The sequence below is a fragment of the Felis catus genome, chromosome D2, assembly GCF_018350175.1.
Source record: "Felis catus isolate Fca126 chromosome D2, F.catus_Fca126_mat1.0, whole genome shotgun sequence".
NCBI lineage: Eukaryota > Metazoa > Chordata > Mammalia > Carnivora > Felidae > Felis > Felis catus.
The window spans coordinates 44,682,635-44,695,044 of NC_058378.1; the positions used below are offsets into that span (position 1 = coordinate 44,682,635).

Below are 12,410 nucleotides of genomic sequence, written 5' to 3' on the forward strand. Positions count from 1 at the left end.
AAATTGGCACTTCCATGATGACTAATGATGTTGAGCACTTTTACATGTATTTATTTTTCATGTTTTCATCCTTTATGAAGTACCTATTCAGGATTTTTGCCCATTTTAAAACTGGATTGTTTGCTTTTTATTATTGAGTTGTGGTTCTTTACATATTCTGGATACAAGTCCTTTGTCAAGCATACGATTTGTGGATATTTTCTCCCAATCTGAGACCTGGCTTTTCATTTTCTTTTGAAGTTTATTTATTTTGAGAGAGAGAGAGAGAGAGAGAGAGTGAGAGAGAGAATCCCAAGCAGGCTTCACACTGTCAGCACCAAGCCTGATGTGGGGCTCCGACTCAGAAACTGCGAGATCATCACCTGAGCTGAAATCAGTCGATGCTTAACCCACTGAGCCACCCAGGCGCCCCTTGCCTTTTCATTTTCTTAATGGTGTCTTTTGATGAAAGTTCTTGATTTGGATGAAGTCTAATCCATTTTCTCCTTTATTGGTTATCCTAAAAAATCTTTGCCAATCCCCAAATCATGAATATGTTCTTTCATGCTTTCTTGTAAAACCCTCATGGATTTAGCTTTTACACTTAGGTCTATATGATCCACATGGTATTAATTTTTGTGTTTGGCATGAGGTTGTAGGGGGTCAAGGTTTTTTGGTTTCGTTTTAATGGATATCCAGATGTTTCAGAACCATGTTAAAAATACTTTCTTTTTTTTTTTAATATATGAAATTTATTGTCAAATTGGTTTCCATACAACACCCAGTGCTCATCCCAAAAGGTGCCCTCCTCAATACCCATCACCCACCCTCTCCTCCCTCCCACCCCCCATCAACCCTCAGTTTGTTCTCAGTTTTTAACAGTCTCTTATGCTTTGGCTCTCTCCCACTCTAACCTCTTTTTTTTTTTTTTCCTTCCCCTCCCCCATGGGTTCCTGTTAAGTTTCTCAGGATCCACATAAGAGTGAAACCATATGGTATCTGTCTTTCTCTGTATGGCTTATTTCACTTAGCATCACACTCTCCAGTTCCATCCACGTTGCTACAAAAGGCCATATTTCATTTTTTCTCATTGCCACGTAATATTCCATTGTGTATATAAACCACAATTTCTTTATCCATTCATCAGTTGATGGACATTTAGGCTCTTTCCATAATTTGGCTATTGTTGAGAGTGCTGCTATGAACATTGGGGTACAAGTGGCCCTATGCATCAGTACTCCTGTATCCCTTGGATAAATTCCTAGCAGTGCTATTGCTGGGTCATAGGGTAGGTCTATTTTTAATTTTCTGAGGAACCTCCACACTGCTTTCCAGAGCGGCTGTACCAATTTGCATTCCCACCAACAGTGCAAGAGGGTTCCCGTTTCTCCACATCCTCTCCAGCATCTATAGTCTCCTGATTTGTTCATTTTGGCCACTCTGACTGGCGTGAGGTGATACCTGAGTGTGGTTTTGATTTGTATTTCCCTGATAAGGAGCGACGCTGAACATCTTTTCATGTGCCTGTTGGCCATCCGGATGTCTTCTTTAGAGAAGTGTCTATTCATGTTTTCTGCCCATTTCTTCACTGGGTTATTTGTTTTTCGGGTGTGGAGTTTGGTGAGTTCTTTATAGATTTTGGATACTAGCCCTTTGTCCGATATGTCATTTGCGAATATCTTTTCCCATTCCGTTGGTTGCCTTTTAGTTTTGTTGGTTGTTTCCTTTGCTGTGCAGAAGCTTTTTATCTTCATAAGGTCCCAGTAATTCACTTTTGCTTTTAATTCCCTTGCCTTTGGGGTTGTGTCGAGTAAGAGATTGCTACAGCTGAGGTCAGAGAGGTCTTTTCCTGCTTTCTCCTCTAAGGTTTTGATGGTTTCCTGTCTCACATTCAGGTCCTTTATCATTTTGAGTTTATTTTTGTGAATGGTGTGAGAAAGTGGTCTAGTTTCAACCTTCTGCATGTTGCTGTCCAGTTCTCCCAGCACCATTTGTTAAAGAGGCTGTCTTTTTTCCATTGGATGTTCTTTCCTGCTTTGTCAAAGATTAGTTGGCCATACGTTTGTGGGTCTAGTTCTGGGGTTTCTATTCTATTCCATTGGTCTATGTGTCTGTTTTTGTGCCATTAAAAATACTTTCTACATTAAAGAGTTTTGGTGCCTCTGCCAAAAATCAATTGACCATTACATGTAGGTGTTCATCTAGGCTCTTTTTGTACTGATTTTTTCTCCCTGCGGTAGGTAATACCACATGGTTTTGACTACTGTAGTTTTATAGTGAAACAAAGTTCGGTAGTGTATATCCTCCAGTTTTGTTATTCTTAAAAGATTATTTTGACAACTTTAGCTCCTTTGCATTTCCATGTGAATTTTAGGTCAGTTTCTAAATTCTAGTTTAAGAAAAATAAAAATAGAAGTGTTGAGCTTGAACATCTCTGCCTTGTTCTTGACCTTAGGAGTGAAGTATTATACAACGGCACTTTTTATATATGCTCTTTATCTGGTTAAGGTAATTCTCATCTATTTCCAGTTTGCTGAGGCTTTTAAATTTTCATTTTAATTCCAGTATACTAGTTTGCTGAGCTTTTAAAATCATAAGTGGTTATTGCATTGTCAAATACTTTTTCTCTGTGTAGAGGGGATCATATGATTTTAGTCCTTTGTTGATATAGTTCCTTATGTTGATTACAAATGTAAAACCAACTTTGGACTCCTTTGACAACTCCTTGGTTGTGATGTATTATGCTTCTTATATACGAGTGGATTTTATTTTCTAATATTTTATTATTAAAGACTTTGCATCTATGGTCATGAAATGGTCTGTTGTTTTTTTTTTTTTTTTTTCTTTCCTTTTGCCTCTAATATTAGGGCATTATGGGTGAGCCTCATACCACGACTTGAAAAGTACCTCCTTCTATTCTTTCTCAAGAAGTCTATTTAAGATTGATATTTTCTTAAATGTTTTACAAGGTGCCACTAATCTTCTGGGATAGTACTTTTATTTGTAGGAGGTTTTTAAAATATAAATTGCTTTTTTAAGATACAGGGCAAATAAATTTGAGTCCGTCTTAAATTTTTTTCAAGGAATTTGTCCAATTATAAAAATGACTTAATCATAATGTTAATATCCTTTTAAAGATCTGTAGCGTCTATAACTGATAGTCCACTTTTCATTCCTGACATTGGTAATTTGTGACTTCTCTTTCTTCTTGATTGGTCCTGCTAAGTGTCTACCAATTTTGTTAATTTTTCAAAGAACCAAATTTTGGCTTAGGTAAAATTTCTCTTTAGTTGTCTCTTATTGCTTTCTGCTCTTAGTTTGCTTTCTTTCTTTCAGCTTACTTGGGCTTAAATTGCTCATTTTATCCCTTTAGTTTCTTCAGGTAGAAATCTAGATGTTAAGCCTTCTTCCTAAACATTTTAAGCTAATTTTCCAAGCACTATTTTACCTGCATCCCATAGATTTTATTTGTATTTTGTTATTCAATTCCAACTATTTTCTAATGTCCTTTGTGATTGACTCATAGGTTATTTAGAAGTATATATGACTTTTTAGTGTTATTTTCTAGATATTGTACTGTATTGACTGATAGAATTCCTTGCACAGGGTCCAGTCATCTGAAATATTGAGATTTGTTTTATGACCCATCATGTAGTCTGTCTTGGTGAAAGTTTCACATGCATCAGAAGAACTGCTGAGTAGCATCCCATAAATCTCAGTTAAGGTAGTTGATCACTCAGATCACCTGCTCCTACCGATTTTAAAAAATACATCCTATCGATTCCTGAGGGGTGTTAAAATGTCAAACTATGGTTGTGACCTTGTCTACTTCTACCTTTTGGTTTTTGCTGTATTTTAAAAGTTCTGCTAGGTGCAAAATTATTCCTTACTGATACATTTTCCCTCTCCCCTAATCATTATGAAATGTTTTTAGTCCTAATACTCGCCTTTTGTCTTAAAACAGTCACTCCAACTTAGTGCTCGCATGGTCTATCTTTTCCCATCCTTTTTCCTTCAAAAACTATTTGTATTTAGCATCTCTTTTTCAAAGAATTTTTTTAATGTTTATTTTTAAGAGAGAGACAGACAAGGGAAGGAGGGGCTGAGAGAAGACAGAGGATCTTAAGCAGGCTCTGCACTGTCAGTGCAGAGACCAATTGCAGGGCTTGAATTCAAGAACTGTGAGATCATGACCTGAGCCAAAGGCAGATGCTTGACTGACGGAGCCCCCCAGACACCCCTAGCACATCTCCTTTTCAGTCTGACAATCTCTGCCTTGTCACTGGGGAGTATTTGGTTACTTACATTCATTAGAATTATTGGTACTGTTAGATTTAGTGGATATTCTTGACTTCTTCCTGTCTTATAAAAGGATTTCTTTGCTTTTACTTAAATCTATTTGCTCTTGGTATTTGTTTTCTATTCTCATAGGTTTTTGTTTTTGTTACTCTTCCCTGTCTTCCTTTGGTATACTCAAATACTTTTCAGTGTTCCATTTTCATTCTTGTAAGCAGCTCTGGCTATATGCTTTCACATTGTTTTTTACTAGAAGCTGTAGGGGTTAGAACATACATCTTTGTTACAATCTACTATTAAACTACTTTACACTAAGATTTATGAACCTTCCAACAGCATAGTTCCATCTACCCACACCCTCTGTAATACAACTGTGGCTAGCAAACAGTTCATTTCAGACCATTGAAAACTAGGTAATACACAGATACTGTTTTCTATTTTTGCTCACACCAGTACAGGGCCTTTGGGGTATTCAAATTGCACAGAAGCTAAGGGAAGAGACGTTTGACCAGGACACTTGATATTCTTCTTTGTTCAAAGATTTTTCTAGGGGCGCTTGGGTGGCACAGTCGGTTAAGCGTCCGACTTCAGCCAGGTCACGATCTCGCGGTCCGGGAGTTCAAGCCCCGCGTCGGGCTCTGGGCTGATGGCTCAGAGCCTGGAGCCTGTTTCTGATTCTGTGTCTCCCTCTCTCTCTGCCCCTCCCTCGTTCATGCTCTCTGTCACAAAAATAAATAAACGTTGAAAAAAAAAATATTAAAAAAAAAAAAAAAAAAGATTTTTCTAGGGGAGCCTGGCTGGCTCAGTTGGAAGACATGGGACCCTTGTTCTCAGGGTTGTGAGTTCAAGCCCCATGTTGGGTGTGAAGACCACTAAAAAAAAAATAACTTCATCTAGAAAAATTTTAATCTGTGCATCCAGTATCAGATTAATGGACACTGAATTATGCAAACTCTTCCAGTTCTTCCTTCTAATGTAACAAAATACCAGTGGTACGTTTGAAACATTTTAATAATCACACTGGTTTGTTCCATTTTCTCCCTGCTTTAGTCACTAACAAGGTATTAACTACTTTAGAAATAATTTGAGAGACTTGCAGTTAAAGGGACCCAAACCCAAGGACCTCAGCAATAGGAAAGCTCTTATCCCAGGTGTGGACAGAGTCACAGTAGTCTACTCTGTTTAGAACATTTTCATTTCCTGACCGTGGAAACAGAATTGTTTGGCGAAAGCTACCATTTACCAAGACCTAGATTTGAAACAGGGTGCTAATGCTTCATACGCACGGTTCCGTTTAGTCTTCACGGTCCTGAGGTCAGGGAGAGCCCCATTTGTGGCTGAGTAAGCAAGATACAAGTCGTTTGGGAAACTGCTCATACATCAGCACTTATTTTCCAAATGTATGTGTGTGATTTAGGTCTTTCTATATGCATAGCCTGCCCACTTCCACATGGTTATACATGTTGTGTATGTGTGCAAAAGGGGAGAGTGGATGCGAGCTCACGGGAGAGGCCCCTTCGAATCTAGTTTTGAAAGCAGTGAGGAGAGGTGACGAATCCACTTGTGCAGGAAACTTAGAATCTGACATCTAAGAAAACTGAAAAACTAAAAGCAGCTGTAAAACAAATCAACAAAGTCTTGGGTCATATTCAGAGAGGCAAAAAGACTAAGGCAACTTAACAAATGCATCACGGGCCTAACTACATACAAGCAGAAAATCACCATCCCTAAACGAATCCAAGTTAAGAGTTGACATTCGGATGAGTATGAGGAAGGGAGAAGTTATGTAACGTTTAACAAAAACTGGTTAACTGTTTATGTGTATGTTGAAAGGGAAATTCACGTAACACATCATATCTCCCCTTAGTCAGCTATATCAAGTTCATGAGCTTTCTTCCTCCAAAACAGTTCAATAGATTTATGTTAAAGACAACATGTGTATTGAAAGTAGCAATTTTATTTGAGTTAAAATTATTTACAAAAACCCAAAGACATACTTCATGAAACTGGTACAAACTATTTTTTTCCTGCCGTTGGCTTTTGCTCCAAAGATCACAGCTGAGAAATACTGTATAAAATAAAAATAGGATTGGATTCAGAAAAGTACTCTACTGTTCTAATTTCCAATTGGTAGTATTTACAGAAATATTTACAATGGAAAAAAGGTTACTTTAAAACTTTAATTTGCAAGTCAGCCTCAAGTACCCTAAAATGCAGAGTTCTCTGAGGGTTAAAAACACACAAATGCACTGCAGTTGGTGAGGTGATTTCTCCCCCACCACCCCCACCACAATCTGCATCTCTATCAGTGCTTGACAATTAGTTATTATTTAAAAAACAAAACAAAATAAAAAAAAACTGTTAAACACGGAGGTAAATCAATTCTCAAATGATTACCAGTGTAACAGAAAAATGTAGTTCGCCCTGACTGTTGTCATCCAAACATTTTAGAAGATTCTTTACCATCTGCCACAAGTCAGGTTTTTTAACCAAAAATCTGTTCAATTCCTAAAGCCAATGATTAATATCAATGCATTTTAAAATTATTAAACAAAATATATCTAACTAATTCAATTTTATGGATATCATTTACTGATATACTTTTAAAATAGGTCACTACGCTAGCATTTATACTCAGGGCAAATAAAACCTCGGTCCTTCCCAAGTTACACTGGCATAACTAGAACTATGCTGTTAAGAGGTGATGGGTGGGGGTTGGGTGGGTAGGAGGAAGAAAACAATTTGCCTGGAATCAGTTACTTCCTTATAGATTTCCCAACAATCTGCATTATCAAAAATAGGAAGACAATAGAAGGCAGCCACTGCATTAAAAAACATTACAGCTGGCACTGATACAAGAGCCCCGATTTGTCACTTTATACAAGGAAATAACAAAGTCTAAATGGATAACAATTAGACTTTTAGCTATTTTCCTCAATACACACCAAACTAATATATTTTTATGGCTTCAAGTTTTACAAATCCAATGAAGAAACATGATATAACTACCTGAAAGGTATTTAAAAGTATTAATGAAAGAAATCTCTGGAAAGCCTGTATTCAGGCCCAATCAACAAAAAAAGTTTAACCAGTGGTCTGAACAATAATTAACATAAGAAAGAGTTGCAATGTTGTGAAATTAAATATATAACATGTGTTTTGTGTGTTCCATGACTGTTTTCCAAACACACTGTTCTATGAACTAAGAATTTGAATGAAAAAAAGGATCTTCTCTGAACCAGCAATTTAAGGCTTTGCGTTTATGCATTTGATCCTGTCACTCTGTAGAAGAATATACACATTATCTGGAAACATGAATTCCACATTGGTGTTTTAGCTTCCTTATATTTATTGTACTGAACATTAGAAAATATATCTAGAGAGCCCTCCCTCAAAACAATGTTTCAAGAGCCTCCTCTAGCATTAAGCGTAAACTACCCTGGGTTTGTTTGTCTATTTTGCTTCATCCTTTAACAGGGCACATCATCTTACATAATATTCCCTCAAACTGTTGTTTGTTTTCTTGTGTCTATAGCTATGACTCATTATGGTATGATAATATGGTCATGGTCTCAAAAGTGAAAAACAGCTCAACAACCCAAACCAAATCAAAAATAAAAAAATATACTATTAATCCCTTGTGTCTTTGGATTCCATCTAATTTTAAATATAGACAGTAGTTCAGGGAACAACAACAAAAAAAAATTCACAAAATTATTAAAAGCTTTATTTACGATTGGAATCATTCAACAAAAAAGCAAAAGCAAATGAGCCTGAAAAAGGAACTAAGCTGTTGTCTAGAATGTCCTCAAAACATTCGATACCTCAGTAGCTAAGCTGCCTTTGCACCTGGCTGGCATGACAACAGTGGCTCAACATACACAGCAGTTGCACTAACAGCAGCACAAATTTTCCCCTTAAAACTTGCCCAGAATGAAGCAAGAGAGGAGGGGAGAGTATAAACTCTGCCAAAGTTAAGTGTATTTAAATACTGCATGGAATTGTTAACAGCCTGAACCTTTTCCCTCATTTTTGATAGTTGCAGATTGATGTAGTAACTGTCATTTAGCAAATGCAGAATGCATGACGAAGAAATCAGGTGGCCTTAAAAATCCAAACATGAATGATACTGATGAATGTTCTTGGTATATCTTCAAGGACTTCTTTCATGACTTTTCTTTGTCTAAGAATAGCTCCAGCATTACCGAGCACCTGAAGCAAAGGTAAAGCAGCTAGCAATGTTCCAAGTATTCAATCACTCTAGAGATAGATTTCTGGCCTGTGGTTCCAACAGCACACTGAAGGGAAGGTGGGGAGGGGCAGAAAGGAAGTAACAGTTAATATTTAACCAATTTTATCAAGCATCAAATCAAAGCTTAGAATCTTTGCTTTACTAAACTGAACACTATGAATCAGAACATATGAAGATTAAATTGTGGCTTTGATAACATAATGCCAATATATTTGGCCATAATAATGAACAATTATCTTAAAAAGAACACATTAAAAGAGAATCCCTTTTCGCTTCTAGTCACTATGGCCATACAGCATTTTAATTCCTACCGTTTAATGACAGTATCATATTTAAGACCACACAAGCTGCAACAGAAGCTACTTACAGTAAGATTCATGAAGCTCAGGAATTTTTTGAGCATCTCTGTCATTATTGAAAAGTCCCCTTCTGGCAGATATTCCCGCACCGTGGTCACATTGATCTGAGGAAACAGATCAAAGAAACATCGGTCAGGCAGCAGAAAACAGGAGTCTGCCCCCGGCACTGGGTTGTTGGTTTTGGCACACACCCTGTTCGAAACTTCCACAAGGTCCTTGAACTCCTTGGTTAATGTGCAATTTCCTTTTCTACCCTCCTAAATCTGCCGGTGTATGTGTCCATTCCCTACTCCATCCCATCCTCAGAAAGGTAAAACTGGGAAAGGCTACAATGAAACATTGTGTCCTTATTTACTTTTGTAAACGTACAGAGAAAAATGCCTGAGATAACAAAATGCACTGTTGAGGGCGGGGGGACGGGAGGGCAGGCACGTCAAGAAGACAAGAGGGAAGTTGAAAATGTCCTCAGAAGTGCTTATGAAATTAAAAAAAAAAAAAAAACCTCATGTTCCTATGTAGGCTAGGAATTAACTAGATCTTTCCAAAGATAATCTAGTTTCATGAGAGAGAGAATGTCAGCAATGCCAAGAAAGGACATTAAGGTGTTTCCCTTCACTGTTAGCAAGAAGCCGCCAAACTATATATATATATAACCAATCTGTTACAAGGAAAATATATAACTTGCTTAAAAAACCTGTTCTATTTCAATATATTTTTGAACTGTTTTAAAGGTTCATAATAAAAGGAAAGGCTCTTTTAAGAAGGTTCACCTAGGGGTGCCTGGGTGGCGCAGTCGGTTAAGCGTCCGACTTCAGCCAGGTCACGATCTCGCGGTCCCTGAGTTCGAGCCCCACGTCAGGCTCTGGGCTGATGGCTCAGAGCCTGGAGCCTGTTTCCAATTCTGTGTCTCCCTCTCTCTCTGCCCCTCCCCCGTTCATGCTCTGTCTCTCTCTGTCCCAAAAATAAATAAACGTTGAAAAAAAAAAAAAAAAAAAAAAAAGAAGGTTCACCTATAATAAAAAGCACAAAAGAAAATATGTTGTCCTGAGTTTGGGGCCAGAAGGTGGGGGCTGAACTTCGGATTTTCGTGATGGGGGCAGGGAATGAGATTACATGCTATGCTTTTAAGACACTTGCCAGCAGTCCCCTCTCTCCCTTTGTAAAAAAAATTCCTGTCAGGGTACTTTTGAAATTATAAAGAAACAAAATAATGTATGGATACAGTTTCAGAAAAGATCTAATAAATGTTACTAAAATAACTACGCTAAGTTATGTGCTATCAATCGCCCATAATCTAAGTGAACCACCTCCCCACCGAAAGCCACCGTAAGCCCCCAGCTGTGCATATTTACTCTGGAGTTAATCTTGCACCTAAAACAGATTTTACAAAATGCTTAAAAAATATACTGAAGTGATGAATGTTATAAGGGCAATCATGATGGAAACTATAGAGCTAAATGAAAGCTAATTTAAGAATGTCTTTAAGCAATTTCTAGGAGAGCAGCGTGCTAGCATAGTGGTGGCAAAAGCAGTAGAAAAGCGATTTCTATGACACAGAATAAATGATTAGATCCAAGGTTTTGAGTGAAAGCCTCAATAATCAAATCCCTTTCCATCAAAACAGAATGCAACATATAGTGGCTGGGGCGTGGGAAGGACAGTCACAGCATTTACTTTTAAACAGAGAGCAGCAAGTACAAAAAGAAAAAAATGAGAGGGGCTCTGTCAGAAGAACATGCGACTCAATCTCGGGGTCGTGAGTTTAAGCCTCATGTTGGGTTGTAGAGATTACTTAAATAAAAAGAAAAAAATGAGAAATGGCATGGCCTATTTGGGAAATTTAGAAAAGTACCCAAGGGGAAGAACAGATTTGGAAAATGGAGAAGGCAGTTTTAACAAGTTTTACATGAAGCCATAAACAAAGTTATGATTCCCTAAATGACTGGGAGACAAGAAAGGTGGTCTTAAGAAAGCTAGCTATGGTGCAGTGTCCAAGATTTCAGGAATGGAGTCAAGAGAGCAGGAAAGACAAAAACGAGTGAGGAGACTATTACAATGCACTAGATACATGGTATGCAATGGAAAATGACCTAAGCTCCTGGGCTTCCGAAGCATGCAGCCCTTTCCTACAGGCAGCTTTTACTATAATATAACCACCTGCTTTCTTGTGTCTCTTTTACTTACACATTCAGCAAACCAATTTCCATTACGTTTTATGTATCAGCTAGCTTTCTGGGGTTAACCATAATAATGCCCCAAGGCAATAAAGACATCCAGGGTTCTATGAATTCACAACACTGCCTACAATTTAAGGACCTTATGACCTCTTTAGAGATAAGAGATACAGACAAATAGAAATTTATACATGAGAAAAATGGCCAAAGGTAAATCATATGTGGTAATACCACAAATTAATTTCTAGACCTGTTATTTAAGAAAGAATATAAATGAAACTAGGGTGTGTGCAAAACAGAATACCTAAAAATTGTTAAATTTAAATAGTATGCCCACTGTTTTGGACAACTGCCTCTTCCTCTTTCCCCTCTGCTTGATAAGCATTTCTCATCTGCCCTTAAAATCTCTGAATTCAAGGGCGCGCCTGGGTGGCTTAGTAGGTTAAGCGTCTGACTTCAGCTCAGGTCATGATCTCAGGGTTGGTGGGTTCCAGTCCCATACTGGGCTCTGTGATGACATCTTAGAGCCTAGAGCCTACTTTGGATTCTGTCTGCCTCTCTCTGCCTCTGCTCGTGGTTGCTTGCCCTCTCTCTCTCTCTCAAAAATTAAACATAAAAAAAAACAAAACTTTTTTAAATCTCTGAATTTAAGGAAACAAAGAAAAGGGCTGAGCTGAAAAAATCTTGCAGGGCCTCTAGAGCCATGATGAGAACTTTGGTCTTGATCTTGAAAGCCATGTGCCAGGAAGGGCCACAACGGAGCACGCTAGTCTGCATTTAGATCAGAGCTTGACTAGAATATAAATATGGAAGAGATGGACAAGAAAGGATCAGAAAAAACATTTAACACAAAAGAGAAGCAAACTTGGGGCACCTGGGTGGCTCAGTCAGTCAAGCGTCCACCTCTTGATTTTGGCTCAGGTCATGATCTCAGGATTTGTGAGATCCACATGGAGCCTAACTTGGGATTCTGTCTCCTCTCTCTCTGCCCCTTCCCCTGCTTGTACATGCTCTCTCTCTCAAACATTAAAAAAAGAGAGCGAGAAGCTAACCCAAAATTTCACTATAGAATAGACTTCCATTCTTGCCTCCTGAATGCCCTTGGCTCCTAAGGAAAAGAACTTCCCTTTCATTTTAAAATTTGGCTCTTCACTAGACCTTCCCCTTAAAAAGTCCTCCCAATGACTGTCCCATTAGCCAGAACTGTCTGCCCTCATGCTGACTCAGCCCTACCATCTGGACACTAATACTTCTAGTTAAACCATCATAATCTAAATCTTACATAGTAATCCCATTTTCCCTGCCAGTAAGTAAGTTGTTTAAACAAAAGCCATGTGAGCCAAAGTTGGC

At 38.0% G+C, this 12,410-nt stretch overlaps 1 protein-coding gene across 2 annotated transcripts in view; it reads right to left on the minus strand.

Annotated features, from left to right (window-relative positions):
• Nucleotides 1–6,212: 6,212 nt before the first annotated feature.
• WAPL (WAPL cohesin release factor) overlaps nucleotides 6,213–12,410 on the minus strand; it is a 94,094-nt gene continuing 87,896 nt past the window's right edge. For both annotated transcript variants that reach the window (XM_003994133.6, XM_003994132.6), the window contains exons 18-19: nucleotides 8,895–8,990; nucleotides 6,213–8,573 (exon numbers count right to left, since the gene is read on the minus strand). In XM_003994133.6, coding sequence (XP_003994182.1) covers nucleotides 8,508–8,573; nucleotides 8,895–8,990 — 162 coding nt within the window. In that variant the 3' untranslated portion in view covers nucleotides 6,213–8,507. The remainder of the gene's footprint in view (nucleotides 8,574–8,894; nucleotides 8,991–12,410) is intronic.